Here is a 17019-nt window from a genome sequence, read left to right as displayed (position 1 = left end):
GTGTTAGGCATTGGAAATGCGAGTGCAAAGTCACACATACTGCTCGCCTTAAATACAAAACATGAGATGAAATTGATGTAATTTCTCTCTTACCAATAGTTTCTGAAAAGCACATAAATTTTGGCGTCGCTGTCTGTTTCCAGTGTGGCCACATCGATCATCTGAGTGAATTCATATCCTCTGCCACAGAACAGACGGGTGAAAATCATGGATGTCCAGCTGCTCTGAAGCAGACTCTTTGAGCCTCCTCTGTCGTTCTGCGTGTCAATACAAAGAGTCAATACAGAGTTATATGGACTATTTTATGATGCTTTTTGGAGCCTGAAAGCGTCGGTATGCCTTCAAAAATCAGCATGAAGATTCAGCTAAACATCCTCTGTTCTTCCACATAAGAAAGCCGTTTTAAAAATCACTACTTCATCGGAATGGTATGAAAAAATTCTGGACTTGATTCGAAAAAGCTAAATGGTCGTCTAAAAAAAAAATGTGTTGGTCGTGGTTAAAAATGGCCACCATTGGAAATTAATGAGAAATGTGCAAAAATAAGAAAGCTGAGAGAATTTTTGGGTGTGTACAATCTACAAATCATTCACGAAGCAGAAAAAAGTGCAGAGCAATGAAGAAGTGATACTCAAAAAACATATTTGTTACATTTTTGCTGAACTCTGATGTTATGTGTAACAAAATGTCTTTTTTAGTGTTCAGGTTTGAACTTAGTTGAATTTAACATGAACAAACAATGAACAATACATTTATTACTGTATTCATTAATCTTTGTTAATGTTAATGAAAATAAAGTTATTCATTGTTAGTTCATGCTTATTCACAGTGCATTAACTTTTGATTTGAATAATGCATTAGTAAATGTTGAAATTAACTATGATTAATACATGTTATAGAGGGATTGTTCTTGCTTAGTTCATGTTAACTAAAGCAGTTAACTAACATTAACTAAAGAAACCTTATTCTAAAGTGTATATTGTATGTCTAAAAACAACTAGAGAATGTATAAGCCTTTATTTAGAGCTAAAATTAGGATTTTAAATGAGAAAAATGTATTATAATTATTGCATAAATATTAAATGGTACCATGAAATTCTCTCAAAATAAAAAAAAAGGTTGCATTTTAGTTGTCTGGTCAGTTTTGACCAGTGTGACTCCCAAATGAACAATACGAGGTTAAAAAACGCTGAAATTTTACAAGGTTAAACAGTATAATAAAGTAAACTGAAACATAAGGACCAGGAATCTAGAGCACTACCCTGATTTCAAACTGAAGATGTATTATGAAGCAAACAATCTTGTAAGAATCAACATTTTTACAATTGCGTAAAAATGTGATATTTACTAGGAAATATTTTTTACAAAACGTGAACTGTGTAACAACACCTGAGGTTATAAATATAGAACTGCTCCCTTTAGCACCAATGTGGCTTTGACTTACTGAGAAACTTCTGTATTAAACATGCATTTCCCACCAACTAAAATAACAGCGGTCACATTTAAGGAGGGGCAAAAATAGGGAAAATTCAGAAGTGCACGCTTAATGTTTAGAAACAGACATGGCAAAAAAAACACAAGAACATCAGGCATCAGATCAGTGCTTGCTGACAGATAATATTAATATTGATACATGTGCACTTGACTGAGAAACCCTAACCCTGAATATAAATAAAATAACTTGATTTATGTAAATAGCAGTAACTGTATTGGCAATGGAAATATACTGACATGAGAAATTATTGCATTGTTTCTGCAGTGTTCTTTAACTGGTTTGAGTGTATTTGGGACTGATAGATGTCTTTAGTCATTACGCCACCAGTGCCACATATTTAAGACTTTATGTTAATGGGATCCAATCAAACAAGCCCTTTTTGACATCATTCCCCCAAAAGAGAGAGTTAGTTTAGTTTTTGGGTGGAGTATCATTATCAGATTAGACAAGGTTGGGGCACATCACTCATTTTTGCACATTCATTTTTAAACATTTAAAACTTTAAGTGATTAAAACGGCAGTAAAATAGTATCAGAAATGCACTTTATGTTCTACGGTGTGATTTCTGTTCACCTTGCAGCTCTGAGAGACTCGTGGAATCCACTGCTCAGATTCACCGTCTCTACTTTTGTGTTTCTCGGCGAAGAAGGAATAAACTTTGTCCTGGTGTTGGCCTTTACCAGCGATCAGCTTCAAATACGTTTGCTCTAAATGTGAAAAAGAAAAAACAGCACTGTTTAGATTCATTCTGGAAATGACATGAACTCGTTTCAGTGAAGAGGTGGAGTCCTCACAGTCGTAGCGAAACGTTTTTTTTTGTTTTTGTAGTAGTAGTGAAAGTATCTGGTTTCTCACCCGCTTGAGTCGACTGAGACCAAATGTTGTCGTTTTTGTCGTTCTTGTTTATCCTGTACAATCCCTTCTCAGATTTGGTGAAGTACAGCATGTTACCTAAAATACGGAATATAGGATTCAGACGTGATGCCACATGAAGCGTGTAATAAAATAAATCATGTAGTTGTTAGTGGATAGTTCAGTCAATCACAAACTCAGGCGTTTCCCTTTCAGATGCAACATTGATGGGAGGACAGTGAAATTAATCACAAAAAGGTGATTTACTTAAGTTTGCACGAGTCAGTTCACTGGTATTTGAGGAGTTATTTAACACCCCAAAAAAGCACTCCTTGTAGATTGCATTGGTCATTAAAAAAATAGCCGTGTTCTTGTTTTGTTTGTTAACTTGCTTAGATGACAGATTTTCCACTCCCATCAGCACTTCTACAGGATTGCCCTCTCACACTTATTTTTTGAGTAAATCTGGCTCAGAATATACCGTAAACAAACTCTTTATTGCATGCAGGAAAACTTTATTTTCTAGCTAGAGAAAATACTTTTTAAATATGGATTTTTTTCTTAGAAAAATGCATTGATTTGCTATTTATTAACCCCTTCTGGAGCCGTGTGAGGCACTTTTTATGATGGATGGATGTGCTTTATTAGACTATTGAAAAATAACACCCATTCACTGTCATTATAAAAAAATTTTTTTTTTACATAACTCACCTTTCAGTTTTATATTTAGAGTAGTTTATTATAATAAAGGCCTATATATTATATATATATATATATATTTCTTTTTTATTATTTTTTTTATTTTTATTTTTTTTTCAAACACAAAAAACACAAAAAAATACACCAAATCATGGTAGTTAACCCCAATCACAGTCAGAGCCCTAGTCTGTGCAGATCTATATATATAGAACATCTCTCTAGACCATTTAAACACAGAAAGGTCTAGTTCCTCATCACAAAACGGCTTAGCTAAAGAATACATGTTGAAGAAGCAATGCACATTTTTCTTGTCAGACACTGGAAATACAACCCTAAATAACCATTTGAACCTTCTGAACGTTTGAGACTTTCCAGGCTCACAAAAAGAGCTGTTTAAAGTACAAGTGCTTGGATTGATAATCGCAATGGTTTGAGATCAGCACATTGTGTCTGTGGTATAAGCGAGCTCTACACTTGACATGGGAGTTGTCACTTGTAAAAACGAAACAGTGTAACATCAAAACTGAAGGTTATACTTTGCATTTCTTTTAAAGTCTTGCCAGTGTTTCAGCACTAATGCGCTCTTCTCTACACTCAAAGCGTGCACGCAAAAAAACGCCCCGTTGTAGAAAAAACAAACACAAATGCATTGCATGATCAAACATTTAGGTGAGATAATTATATATATATATATATATATATATATATATCCCCCAAGAGGAGAATTCCTGGCACTTTCAAGAATAGTTCCACTTCTCCTCAGAAATAAAACCCTCAGAACTGTTGTGGACAGAAATACAGAGGAAGGGAAAGTAGGAGTGTTTGCGAAAACAAATCAAGAACAGTCTCTAACATTAAATAACAATATCCAATTGTGCTCAGCTATGTGTCAAACAATAAACTAGTCAACGTCAAGAATCTGAGTGGGTGGTCTAGAATGTTTTATACTCTACATGTACCAGATTTCCGTCTAGTATCTGCAAGAAGCGAAACTATCTTTGTATGTGCGATTCTATTTCGTGCAGCACAAATGTGTGAAAACACAAATGCATGCATCAACACAAAGTGCAATACTCACCATCAAGTAATGACGGCTCATTTATGTCTGGCTCATAATTTTCTGACACGAAGCAGTCGATTTGAGAATAGCTGGAGTCCTGGAACACAACACACGGCTCAGTTTCATGCATTCAGACAGATTGATAATGCATACAGTAAAAACAGGACATACCAAGTTACAGCACTTGGTATTTCCATCATCTGACGTACAGATGAACAGGAGATTCCGATCAACACTTTCTCTGAGCAGAGAGATCCTGAATGAACAGTGCTGGGAAAAATCAACAGTTAAACAGTATTCAGTGACCTTCAGCTGGACACAAACTGTCAGTAAGCCCTGAAACAGCTGGGTTATATCAATGTTCATTTATGCATAATAAAACATTTGTTTATATAAACACACTGAACCTTAACCTTTGTTTCTGAACTGCACGTATTTCCCGGAAATCATTATTAAACAAACGTTGTGCATAAACGACTGTTTTTAATACTTACTGGAGTCTCTGAATCTTTGCTTTGATCATGACAGAGATTCATATTCACCTAAACAAGGATTCAAGTACAGCAAAGATTAATATTACAAACAACAACATAACGACAGAATCTAAATATGGGATTAAAACAGAAGTGATGTCTTCATGCTTGCATATATATATATAAGACATAGACTATTTTCTTCAGTGTTTCAAATGTTTTGCATTGAAGAAAGTTGCAGTACTTGAGCGTTTCCATAACCGTTCAATGTAAAATATCATTTTTCTCTTGGCAGAGAATCTAGAGCAGGTCAAACACAGATCATGGAGGAAGACACTGTTTTTATATACAGATAGTTACAGACTTTCACATGAACTCTCTGACACACACACACACACACACACACTCATAGTCACACACTCACTCTCACACACTCTCACACACACACACACACACACACACACTCATAGTCACACACTCACTCTCACACACACACACACACACTCATAGTCACACACTCACTCTCACACACTCTCACACACACTCATAGTCACACACTCAATCTCACACACTGTCACACAGTCACACAAACACACACACACACACACTCTCACACACACACACTCATAGTCACACACTCACTCTCACACAGTCACAAACACACACACACACACACACTCTCAAACACACACACACACACTCATGGTCACACACTCACTCTCACACACTCTCACACACACACACACACACACACACACTCATAGTCACACACTCACTCTCACACACACACACACACACTCATAGTCACACACTCACTCTCACACACTCTCACACAGTCGCACAAACACACACACACACACACACACACACTCTCACACACACACACTCATAGTCACACACTCACTCTCACACAGTCACAAACACACACACACACACACACACACACACTCTCAAACACACACACACACATTCATAGTCACACACTCACTCTCACACAGTCACACACACAAACACACACACACACACTCTCACACACACACACTCATAGTCACACACTCACTCTCACACAGTCACACAAACACACACACACACACACACACACTCTCAAACACACACACACATTCATAGTCACACACTCACTCTCACACACTCTCACACAGTCACACACACAAACACACACACACACACAGTCACATACTCACTCTCACACACTCTCACACAGTCACACAAACACACACACACACACACACTCTCTCACACACACACACACACTCATAGTCACACACTCACTCTCACACAGTCACACAAACACACACACACACACACACTCTCAAACACACACACACACATTCATAGTCACACACTCACTCTCACACACTCTCACACAGTCACACAAACACACACACACACACACACACTCTCAAACACACACACACACACTCATAGTCACACACTCACTCTCACACACTCTCACACAGTCACACAAACACACACACACACACAGTCACACACAAACACACACACACACACACACTTATTTATTACTAAGAGTAAATATGGCTCCTTGTTTCCTGAAGCTCTACACTAACTCGAGACACCAACATGTGATTCAGCAAGTCAACACTACAAAACACACCAACAGTTATCAGCTCCGGAGACACAGATGGTCAAATGTGTGATGTGCTCTTTTTGCCGCGATCGACCCAGGTTTACATCTGCCTTTTTTTTTTTTTTACTTTTTTCTCCCTTTTCAAATTCCAAATCACATCAAAAAAGCATTTATTTTCAATGAAAATGACGAATATGATATAAAATTTCGGGTAGGGTTAGGATATTGTCCCAATAGGGAGGCATGCATTTATTAATTTGAATTAAAATTAAAATCTACACTAAGTAAGTTAATATTGCATACTGTTTTATAATGTACTACAATACGGAGGTGCAGATAATTGCCACTCTTTGCAATAATTAGTAAAATTTTACCTGATGAGGCCTGGAGGCTTGTGTTGTGATGATGGAATAGAGGCTCTCGTTTCCTCCAACCCATATGATTTGTTTACCAGAGCTGACGAGCTTCACCAAATTAATATTGGGCTTGTTTTCAAAAGAAAACCTGGTTATACCTGAAACAGAGGCGTGCATTATAAACTGTGTCGTTTTCTCAATAGATAGAGTTTAAAGCAGTTCCTGTACATTATTACACATATTCTGCTCAGAAGAGCCAGCAGTGAGTGTGAGATAAGAGAGCGGAGTGGTTTGCGGTCGCATGGGAGCTGAAGATAGAGTTCTGTTCAAATATGTGTGAAAATGAAGTAAGGCTTTGACACACACGAACGTCTTAATGTGACTATCAGATTAATCCATTAAAACTGTACTGTTTCTGCTGTGAGTCTACTGTTTTCAATATCTTTTTAACTCTTTACTGTAAGGTTCCATTAGTTCATGTATTAACGATCAATGAACAAAACATGTATTACAGTATATTGATTAATCTTTGTTAATGTTAAATAACGAAAATACAGTCGTTCGTTGTTAATTCTCGGTGTATTAACTAATATTAACTAACCCTAACCTAACAAACACAACTTTTGATTTTAATAATACATTAGTAAATGTAGAAATAAACATGGAGTGTTGGTCATGCTCAGTTCGTGTTAACTGATGAACTTTACTGTGAAGTGTTACAATGTTTCTCTCTTCTGACTTGAGTTGACTTCAAAATGTTACATTGTAGCATTCTTTACAAACTTCGTTACATTTGGCTCTCAGCAGAACATTGTTAATACATATCTGTCTGTTTTTCAACATAACTATCTACTAACTAACACATAACTAACACAATTGGTTCGTCTTCTTCTTTCTTAATCATCACAGAACGATAATCTTGAGAATAAAACCGATGAAATATTTGGAGTAAATATGTGCTTACCTTCTTTTTTCACCGTCACTCGAGGATCATAATGTAATTTTGTTGAACTAACATATGAAATGCATATGAACAGCAAACATAAACACGTGTAGTCCATCATCTCAGCTCGAGAGTGTGTGACAGATCAGCTCCGAAACAACTCACACACTCCTCTGTGTGTTATGGGCGGGGTTTATAATGAATCCTTCATAACACTTAGACCGAGTGTGTGTCAATATATGCGTTACTGGTGAGCTCATATAAAGTTCATTATATGCGTGACAATATTATTTATAAAATGAAAACACACCTCCAGACTAAGGGCACTTTAAACCCACTGGAACATATTGCAATTTTAATCAAATAAATTACACAAGTCCACAAGAGGTCGCCAACATCATAACACACATAGATGCGTTTTGTAGTTTATTTATTTATTCCAGCGTTATTGACAAGTGTCAAAACATGTGTGAACTTTATAAAAGTCACTAAATTAATAAACTAACCGTGTCTGCTCCTCGGCTTGGTGACGCGTTTTGACTTGTTTTTAAACTGAAACTATATTATTATTATTAGCCTATTATTATTATTATTAATGAAATAATAAACGACAAGGATTACAGTACGTACAAACAAACGTTAAAAAAAACAGTACGTAAAGTACAAATTACCTTTCAGTGTTTAAACTGAAACTATTGTCAGTATATTCACAAAGCTGAACTTTATATAAAAAATAGTCCAAATCTAGTGAGTAAAAAAAAAAAGTGAGTAGTATATAACTCGAACACATACATACACACACACACACACATACATATATATATACATATATATAACCAACCATACTTGAAGAGTGCGTTCACAAAAAATAAATAAAAAAATTTCAACACGAGGTAAAAACATTTAGGATTTTGTTTACATCTCACTTAGTCAGGCTGTTGTTCCCACATGTTTCAAAACTACCACCATCATTCCAGTTCCGAAGAAACCATCTCCATCCTGCTTCAATGACTACTGTCTTGTTGCACTTACTCCCGTCCTCATGAAGTGTTTTGAATGGCTAGTCATGCACCACATCAAGTCTGCCCCCCCCCCCTCCCTGGACCCCTTCCAGTTTGGATATCGGTCCAACCGCTCGACCGATGATGGCATCTCCACTGCCCTCCACTCAGCACTCACACATCTAGAAGAAAAAGATTCATACGTCAGAATGCTGTTCATAACAACTTCACTTCAGCATTTAACACTATCATCCCTAACAGCTCATTCACAAACTGATCCAGCTGGGGCTCAACACTTTGCTGTGCAACTGTTGGACTATCTGACTGGAAGACCTCAGGCAGTATGGGTCGGCAACAACACCTCCAGCACCATCACACTGAACACTGGGGTCCCCCAAGGATGTGTGCTGAGCCCTCTCCTCTTCGGAGATTGTTATTGACTTCAAGGTGCACCCGGAACCCACCACACAGAAGGACAGAAGCAGTCTGATGGCACCAGACTGAAGAATAGCTTCATCCATCAGTCTGAAGCTGAACTCCCTCCCGAACTTGCCCCCCCCCCCCCCCTTTTCCCCCATGCACCACTGAACTCTAATCCACTAATCCAGCTCTTCATCCAGGTGGATGCTGTACATTGGCAGTGGATAAGGAGATACCACCACCAAGGGTCTGAGAGTAACACAATTTCAATTATTTGTATATATGTATTGAAAATGTCCATAATTTGCCTCTCCTGCAGAACCTTTTCAACCCTCCAGCTTTGAAAAATGAATATGGTTGTGTTGTGAATCAAGGAAGTAATTCGATAAAAGCTTATAACAGAGTTTCAGAAACCTGCTCTGGTCAAGCTCAGACACTCATCTTTATTAATTATGACCTGACTCTTTACTCAAGGACAAGAGAAAATGATCAGGCTGTCAGTCAGCTTACAAAACAATGTTGTTTTCATATTAACAGCTTTGTTCTTTTGATACATTGGGATTATCAAACTGATTTGTGTCATTTAATCAGAGTGACACAAAGTGACGTCACTTCCTGCACTGATAAAAATGATTCTGTGGTGGAGTAAATACTATGTAATTTCAACATTAAAAAAATATTTTTTAGTTCATGATAAATTCTATATTGGTACTCGATTCAACCTTGCTTAAATATCAACATTATAAAATTAAGCAAAACCTACTCAACTTCCTATACTAGTGTTTCCATCATGCACAAAGGCAAGAACAACTAATAAGATTGATGTTTTATTTATTTATTTGTTTTTTTGTTGCTGTTTTCCAGCTGTATTTACACTTTTCAAAAGGCATGTCTCTCAGTTTAAACCAGTTTAGTTCAGTAAACCACTCAGATTTGATTCTGATAAAATCTGTATTATATATTCGGCATTTGAGAGATGCTTTCAATTTAGGAAACTACATAAATCTGACGCTTCTGTTTATAATTTCATCGGGTTTTAAATGCATTACTTCACTAATTCGAATCGTAGCGTCACGCGTCAGCTGTACACCGAATTGATTTCTCCGCCGCGGTGCGCGTTCACGTCCGGCTGTTCGATGGTGTCCGTGAACGCGCATGGACTCGTGAGCAACTGAAGTGAGCTGCGGATCGGACAGCACTAGTTAGTGAGATTCAGCTGCTGGTTTGTGGAGTAAGCAGTACTGTCAATCTTTGGGAATATGCAGGTAGAACTTGAAGGTAAGAAACATGTCTTTGTGCATCTAGTTTGATTGTTTTGCATATAATTCATGTTTGGGTTATAGATAATCACGAGGAAGATGGGCAATGTCATGCATGAGTTTTCATACTATGCTAAGACAAAAGCAGCACCTTTAAGCAATTATTTAAAAGGGGGTAAAATCTTGAATTGTTTTATTTTCACAAATATGCACATGTGAGATGTTTCTAAATATACTAGACCGACAACATGCAGTAGTACAGGAGACACAGCTGGCATGTGATTTCATAGTTGACTGTTACTGCATAGATTAATTGAGTTAAATGCGTAAACGTCATTCTGAACTGTTTGACATCAGCTGGGCTCTGGTTCTGATCAATGATCATCCCAGGACCATTTCCTCTGAGTCTTAATGCGATCAGGGATGACGAGTTGCATTCGGACAGAAAGCAAACGCTCAGAGTCTGTGCATTTGCCTCTAACAGTTCTTACAGTGAGATTTCTGGGTCCACTACTGCAGAACGTTTATTGCTTAACCACATTTTATAATTTATCAGTTCATGCATTCTCTAGAAATTTTAACCCATGATATTGGCATTGCTAGAAATAATGTATTTTGACTTTATATTGATTATGTGTGTGTTTGTTTTTTACTTTAATAGTGCATCTTCAAATCTTATTGGCTGTTGGCTTGGCCGTCCTCTGTTTCTGTCTGGTGATTGGTTGCATCGTCTGCCTTTGGCTTCATAAGTCCCGCCCTACAGATGATAAGGAGGCGGGGCTTTCCTCACCTCCTCTACCTGCAGCTCATGTGACTCTAAGCCCCTCCCCTGCCATCAACACCCTGCCAATCAAACAGCAGTATGAAGAGCTGGACGGAGACGTTCTGGACTCTCCCTCATTTAACAGCAGCTCGACGCCGTCAGAAGACGATCTTTCTTTACCATATTATCCTATTAAGTCACATTTCAATCTACGGCGGCTCAGCTCCCCCGCTGTTCCCTATAAACCTGTCCGTGGTCGTTCCTCGCTCCCGATTATTCCTAAGCTCGGCCTGGTTAGGAAGTCACGCCAGGTGGTTGATCACAAAAGCGGTGATGACATTTCGTTTTCAGAAAGGAGCAAGCTTAACGCAGACAGCGGCCGACATTATGGCTCCGGCTCTCACAAACCCACACCTTCCCTTCACTTCACCCTTGTTTTCTCACCAGCTGAGGGCAAACTCACCATCACCGTTCTGGGGCTCTACCGGGGCTCTAGGAAGCTGAGCGGGACTATGGTGAGGGCCTGTCTGCCTCCGCTCTGCCCCACGCTGCTTCAGGGCGGCCCGACACGCAGACACAGCCTCGGTCCCGAGGCTCCAGCGCAGGTGCTCCAGCTTCAGGTGAGATCAGCAGAGGAGCTCCTGTCCTGTACCCTCAGACTGACCGTGTCCAGCAGGGATTTCTCCGGTCTGAGAGAGACGGCTGTGGGTGAACTCGAACTGGCATGTGCTGAAATCCACTGGGAACCCGACTGCACCCTCACCTTTAATCGTCAACTCAACCCTGTGAGGAGGAGGCTGAGGAAGGTATAGAAGGAGATTGTGCTTCATATACTTACAGAGCATCGTACACCAAACGACTGAAGGCTGGAATCCACCACTTCTCTTAACGTCTGCATTAGTTGACTGCAGTTTCTGAAAGTCAGAGCTCTGATTCCCGGGGAAGCCCATTTCCGCCACAAAAAAATTGCACATTTGCAATTTTCATCTCACAATTCTGATACAGTTGTAATTGTGTGTTTTAAAGTCAGAATTGCAAGATACAAACTCACAAGTCTTAGAAAAGAAGTTGAGATTCACTGCGAGATGTGAACACAATTGCAAGGAGAAAAAAATCATTATTGTGAGATAAAAATTTATTAAAACAAATATTTGCAGAAACATGCTTCTTGTTACAAGGAGATGCATGAGAAATTAAAACCAGGTGTTCTAAAATTGGCTCAAAACACAAAAAGCACGCTTGATGGAATCATAGAATGGAATACAGAACACAAATTAAAGTCTGAACAGATTTTAAAACAATATGCATGAAATTTTCTGACTTTGTAAATGTTACAGAGACAAACTGGCTATTATACACCAAACAAATTAGAATCACATACTAAGCAAATTCAAACAGAAACATGGTTTCTAAATTTGGCTGGAAAAAACCCCCAAACATTCTTGAACTTGATTGAATTGTAGTCTAAGGCTAAAGAAAAGGAGTCTGTGACGTCATGCACTATACACTTTTCTGCAAAATCTCTCAACCACTAACTGACTTTGAGACAGTCCGAAAACCTTGGCAAAAGTCATGCAGTGTACTCCAGCCTTTAATCAGACAAACATATACAGTTGTCACCCCCTAATCTCATTCATCCAAAATCCTACTCCGTTGGTAGCAAAGGAAATACTACCATGGTAGCTTTTGGGAAATGCAGGGGATTGGCTGTGATTTCAGAATGACTCAACTGGTTACAAAGAACCAAAAGTGCTATTTGACCTCACAGTTTGTGTTTAATTACTGCTGAATCCATCAAATGATGCAGTTTTGCTCGAGTGAGTCAGTCGAGAGGATGATGACCAGAGGAGCTTCCATCCTAAAATAGGATGTCAGTAGAATACAGTACAGTAAAACACTTTTAACCAGTTTGACTTTGCATTGAAGGAGTGCATTTGATCAGTTCATGCATTTGATCAGTTCATGCATTTTATCAGTTCATGCATTTTATCAACTCATGCATTTCATCAGTTCGTGCATTTTATCAGTTCATGCATTTGATCAGTTCATGCATTTGATCAGTTCATGCATTTTATCAACTCATGCATTATATCAGTTCATGCATTTGATCAGTTCATGCATTTTATCAGTTCATGCTTTGATCAGTTCATGCATTTTATCAGTTCATGCTTTGATCAGTTCATGCATTTTATCAGTTCATGCTTTGATCAGTTCATGCATTTTATCAACTCATGCATTATATCAGTTCATGCATTTGATCAGTTCATGCATTTGATAAGTTCATGCATTTCATCAGTTCATGCATTTTATCAGTTCGTGCATTTCATCAGTTCATGCATTGCCTGGGAATCGAACCCATGGTATTAGAATGCTAATTTTAAGTGAGCTTCTTGGTTGTGAGATCTGGAAAGGTTTCTGTCTGCTGTCATTACAACACAAACGCTACAGCAGTGGGATTGCACGACTGCGTGGCTAGTGTGACAACAAGTGGTGCGTAAGTGTAGCCTGGAGCCAGCGTGTGCCCTGCAGAGATGGACACGAGCCAGCGGAGATCAGTAATGCAGCAGAGACACGTCACAGAGCAGACCAGGAAATACAGAGAGAGACAAGAGGAGCTAGAAAAACTGTCAATGTACACCTGACAAGAAACTCCTTATAGATAGATAGATAGATAGATAGATAGATAGATAGATAGATAGATAGATAGATAGATAGATAGATAGATAGATAGATAGATAGATAGATAGATCGAGTATGAGTGTGGTCTGTTGGATCTAGCTATAAATCTCTTGGAGCTGCATGGGTTTTGATTTGCAGAAGTGTTGTCAGCAGAATGAATAGACGTTACGTAATGAATGCGTCTCATTCCAGTAGATGTGAGTTTGATTCAGCGTGGGCTCAGAGTCACACTCAAACACTTCAGTGCGTTTGATGCCGATGTTCAGATGTAATGGAGCAGTGAGTCTGTGCTTCCTCTGAGAGTCTAATACGGTGACGAGGAGATGTTATTTGAGGAAAGTGTTAGAAACATTCATGATCTGGTCTTCTCCAGACAAAGTACAAATCGTGTAGTAGCAGTGATTATTATTCATCATAAATCTGAAATGCATCTTTAATGTTCCCATCGGCTCTTTCACATTACGTGTTTGTGTCTGTTCAGAGTCAGAGTTCCCAGAATGCACTGGGGGGCGTCCGGGCCTCTGTTTGTCCGGTGCGTTTTCTGGGTCAGATCCTGGTTCTGCTGCAGTATCAGACGCTGGCGCATCGCATGAAGGTGATGGTGAGGAAAGCTGAGAACCTCCCCAAACTCACCAGGATGCCTGGCACTCCAGGTCTGTGTGTCTAGACCAACACATCTCCTGCACTTTGGAAAAATAAAAATAATTCCCTGTTTACATGTAAAGTGCTTACGTTCAGAGTTAAGTCGGATAAATTGTTGGATAAAGTTACTTTTAAAACTAATGTGTTACAATGTTGCGTTACTCCCCAAAAACAGTTATTAATTGCGTTACATAGTAACTTTTTATGGAAAATAGTGTGTTAAGTTACTTTTCTGGCCTGAGCTTGCTTCTCTATATTTAATGAATTTATTTCTATTTATGGCGAATGTTAAAAACCCTTCCACACCAAAAATTAAATCAAGAAGCCTGATGGAAATGTGAATTCACGTCTGTACAGTAGAGGGCGCAGCTCCAGAATTCTCTCAACATGCCGATATTACAATATTTACTTGTGAATTAAAAAGTAATGCATTACTTTACTAGTTACTTTAAAAAGTAATCTGATTACGTAACTCTCGTTACTTGTAATTCATGGATAGATTCAGATTCAGAGATGCTGTCTGTTTCTGTAGATCACTATGTCGTCATCAACCTGCGTCAGGACGGTAACGTCATCAGCACTAAAGAGACAAAGGGTGCCAGTGGAGCGAACGCGGTTTGGAACGCACCCTTTCTGTTTGACCTGCCGGAGGGGAACATCCTCGGACTGCCGCTGCTTCTGGAGCTCCTCGTGATGCAGGTGACAACAGCTTCACCGTTCAGCGCCTCATCTGACACATTCGATGTGTAATGACATCACTCTGGCTTTGATTGACAGGGAAGGCTGTACACGAAGAGTTGCATTCTGGGTCGTGTTCTGATTGGCTGCGGAGGTTCTGAAGCAGGAACCCAGCACTGGAGAGAGATGTGCAGCAGGGCGCAGGTGGAGACGGCATGCTGGCACGAACTCCAACCAAACCCCTTATAGGCCAGCTAAGTTTGATTGACATGCCCCTGAGCCAATAGAATCACTCTCTGTAAAACTTCACATTTCTTGATGGATTTTGGGATGGAGCTGCTGAACCTGGTTTGAGTTTGTTTGCAAATATGTGTAATGTATGTATATGGTCACTGCAAGGTGTCATTACGGCTCGTTAACTTAAACATCAGATGCTGCTTTTGCACTAGTGAAGTGATCAGTGTTCTTACTGCTGCTGTTAACCACAACACGTTTTTATTTATTTAAAGAAGCTCAATAAATATATATATTGGATGAAAAACCTGAACTTAAACATTTTATTTTATTAAATAAGTTACATATAGCAATATAAAAATAAAAAGCTTATTCAAAATATGAATAAACAATATAATTTTACATAAATAATGCTAAAATGGCATTGTGATATTAATGTGTTCAATCATTCTAAATGGAAATTTGATTCAGACTGAGACAATCATATGATTTTGTGGTGTTTGACTAGTTTATATTTTTAGTTCTTACACTATATAACACATCAAATGAAGGTGATGATTAAAAAGATTTGATCAGGACTCGTCTGGAGCTGCAGCCAAACTCTAGAGATGTGTAGAGTTGAAATGAGAGATTCAGAACGCATGCAAAATCTCATCTAGGAAACAAAGATGCAGCCAACTATTAATGATCTTGTTATGAATTTCAAAATCCACTCAGTTTGCAAATCGAGCTATTTTAAACCCCAAATACTCTCTGAAGTGGACAAGAAACCCACAGACTGTATTTTAATGCAATTCCATGCATCAGAACGTCCTTATTATGCAGCTTCTCAGTGTTTGTTCTTCTGAGTTGGTTTAAGAAGATTTCAGCGTGCAGATGGAAAGTTCAGTGACTTCACATGATTTCCAGTTAACACATGCTAATACAAAAACACAAAATAAATGATGAAATTTCATGGATTTTATTTTAAACGTTAGTGCATGAGGGATTACATCACTAGGTGCACTATTGGATAACTTCATGACTTTTAAGTCGCTTGATGCACCATTAAATCACTGATAAAAATGGCATCTGTTTAACAGTTTTGATTTTTTAAAGCATGTCTATGTTGTATCATTATGGGCATTTGTTTCTTTGGTTCTGTGTAAATGCTGCATCACGAATAGTTCACTTAAAAATTTTATTTTGCTGAAATGTTCTCACCCTCAGGATGAGTTTGTTTCTTGATCAGATTTGGAGAAATGTAGCATTGCATTAGTGTCTGCAGTGAATGGGTGCCGTCCGAATGAGAGTCTGATAAAAACATCACAATAATCCACAGCACTCCAGTCCATCAGTGAACATCTTGAGAAGACAAAAGATGAAACACATCCAGGATTAAGATGATTTTAACTCAAATAATCCATAATAACACTTCCTCCAGTGAAAAGGTGTTCTGGTCTGAATCAGGAGAGAAATCTGCACAGATCAAGCAGCGTTTACAAGAACTTAGGGTGAGCACATTTTCAGAAAATGTACATTTTGGGGTGAAATATTCCTTTAAAGATGACTGTTGACCGTCTTGCTTTCTGGCAATTTTCAAGTATTTAATTCCTGTGCAAATGCATTTATGTGTTTCTGTGACATTTAAAAGAACTGAGAAAAAAAAAACACTAATTCACCTGATTACAGAGAAAAATCTGTTACCTGCTTGTTAAATGGTCTGATGTTTATTAAACGTGTTTCTTCATCTCTGTGTGTCTGTGTGGGTAATTCAGTTTCTCTCTCATGCGTTTGTTCCCGTGGTTTAATCTCTCTGTTTCTCGTCAGTGACTCGCTCGTTTCTCTTTTAGCACCGGTCATCTGTCTGTGGTTGG

The 17019-nt window shown here is 38.5% G+C and overlaps 2 protein-coding genes across 2 annotated transcripts in view; one reads left to right on the top strand and one right to left on the bottom strand.

The window, feature by feature from the left end:
• LOC127934515 (semaphorin-7A) overlaps positions 1-7673 on the bottom strand; it is a 19149-nt gene extending 11476 nt beyond the window's left edge. Inside the window, exons 1-8 of the mRNA XM_052531946.1 lie at positions 7509-7673; positions 6563-6702; positions 4601-4648; positions 4278-4376; positions 4125-4203; positions 2351-2446; positions 2069-2202; positions 94-257 (exon numbers count right to left, since the gene is read on the bottom strand). Coding sequence (XP_052387906.1) covers positions 94-257; positions 2069-2202; positions 2351-2446; positions 4125-4203; positions 4278-4376; positions 4601-4648; positions 6563-6702; positions 7509-7608 — 860 coding nt within the window. The 5' untranslated portion in view covers positions 7609-7673. The remainder of the gene's footprint in view (positions 1-93; positions 258-2068; positions 2203-2350; positions 2447-4124; positions 4204-4277; positions 4377-4600; positions 4649-6562; positions 6703-7508) is intronic.
• Positions 7674-10054: 2381 nt separating this feature from the next.
• LOC127934518 (uncharacterized) lies at positions 10055-16581 on the top strand. The gene is made up of 5 exons (XM_052531950.1): positions 10055-10186; positions 10829-11736; positions 14091-14262; positions 14784-14950; positions 15029-16581. The coding sequence occupies exons 1-5, from the start codon at positions 10168-10170 to the stop codon at positions 15176-15178; spliced, it is 1416 nt and encodes a 471-aa protein (XP_052387910.1). The 5' UTR covers positions 10055-10167; the 3' UTR covers positions 15179-16581.
• The last annotated feature ends 438 nt before the right edge of the window (positions 16582-17019 follow it).

The sequence above is a fragment of the Carassius gibelio genome, chromosome A18 (assembly GCF_023724105.1).
Source record: "Carassius gibelio isolate Cgi1373 ecotype wild population from Czech Republic chromosome A18, carGib1.2-hapl.c, whole genome shotgun sequence".
NCBI classification, from domain to species: domain Eukaryota; kingdom Metazoa; phylum Chordata; class Actinopteri; order Cypriniformes; family Cyprinidae; genus Carassius; species Carassius gibelio.
This window is presented reverse-complemented; position numbering and strand designations above follow the sequence as displayed.

Coding starts and splice junctions, on each gene's coding strand:
- LOC127934518 (XM_052531950.1), top strand. Junction 14,263..14,783: donor CAGGATGCCTGGCACTCCAG/GTCTGTGTGTCT, acceptor CTGTTTCTGTAG/ATCACTATGTCGTCATCAAC. Junction 14,951..15,028: donor TGGAGCTCCTCGTGATGCAG/GTGACAACAGCT, acceptor TTTGATTGACAG/GGAAGGCTGTACACGAAGAG.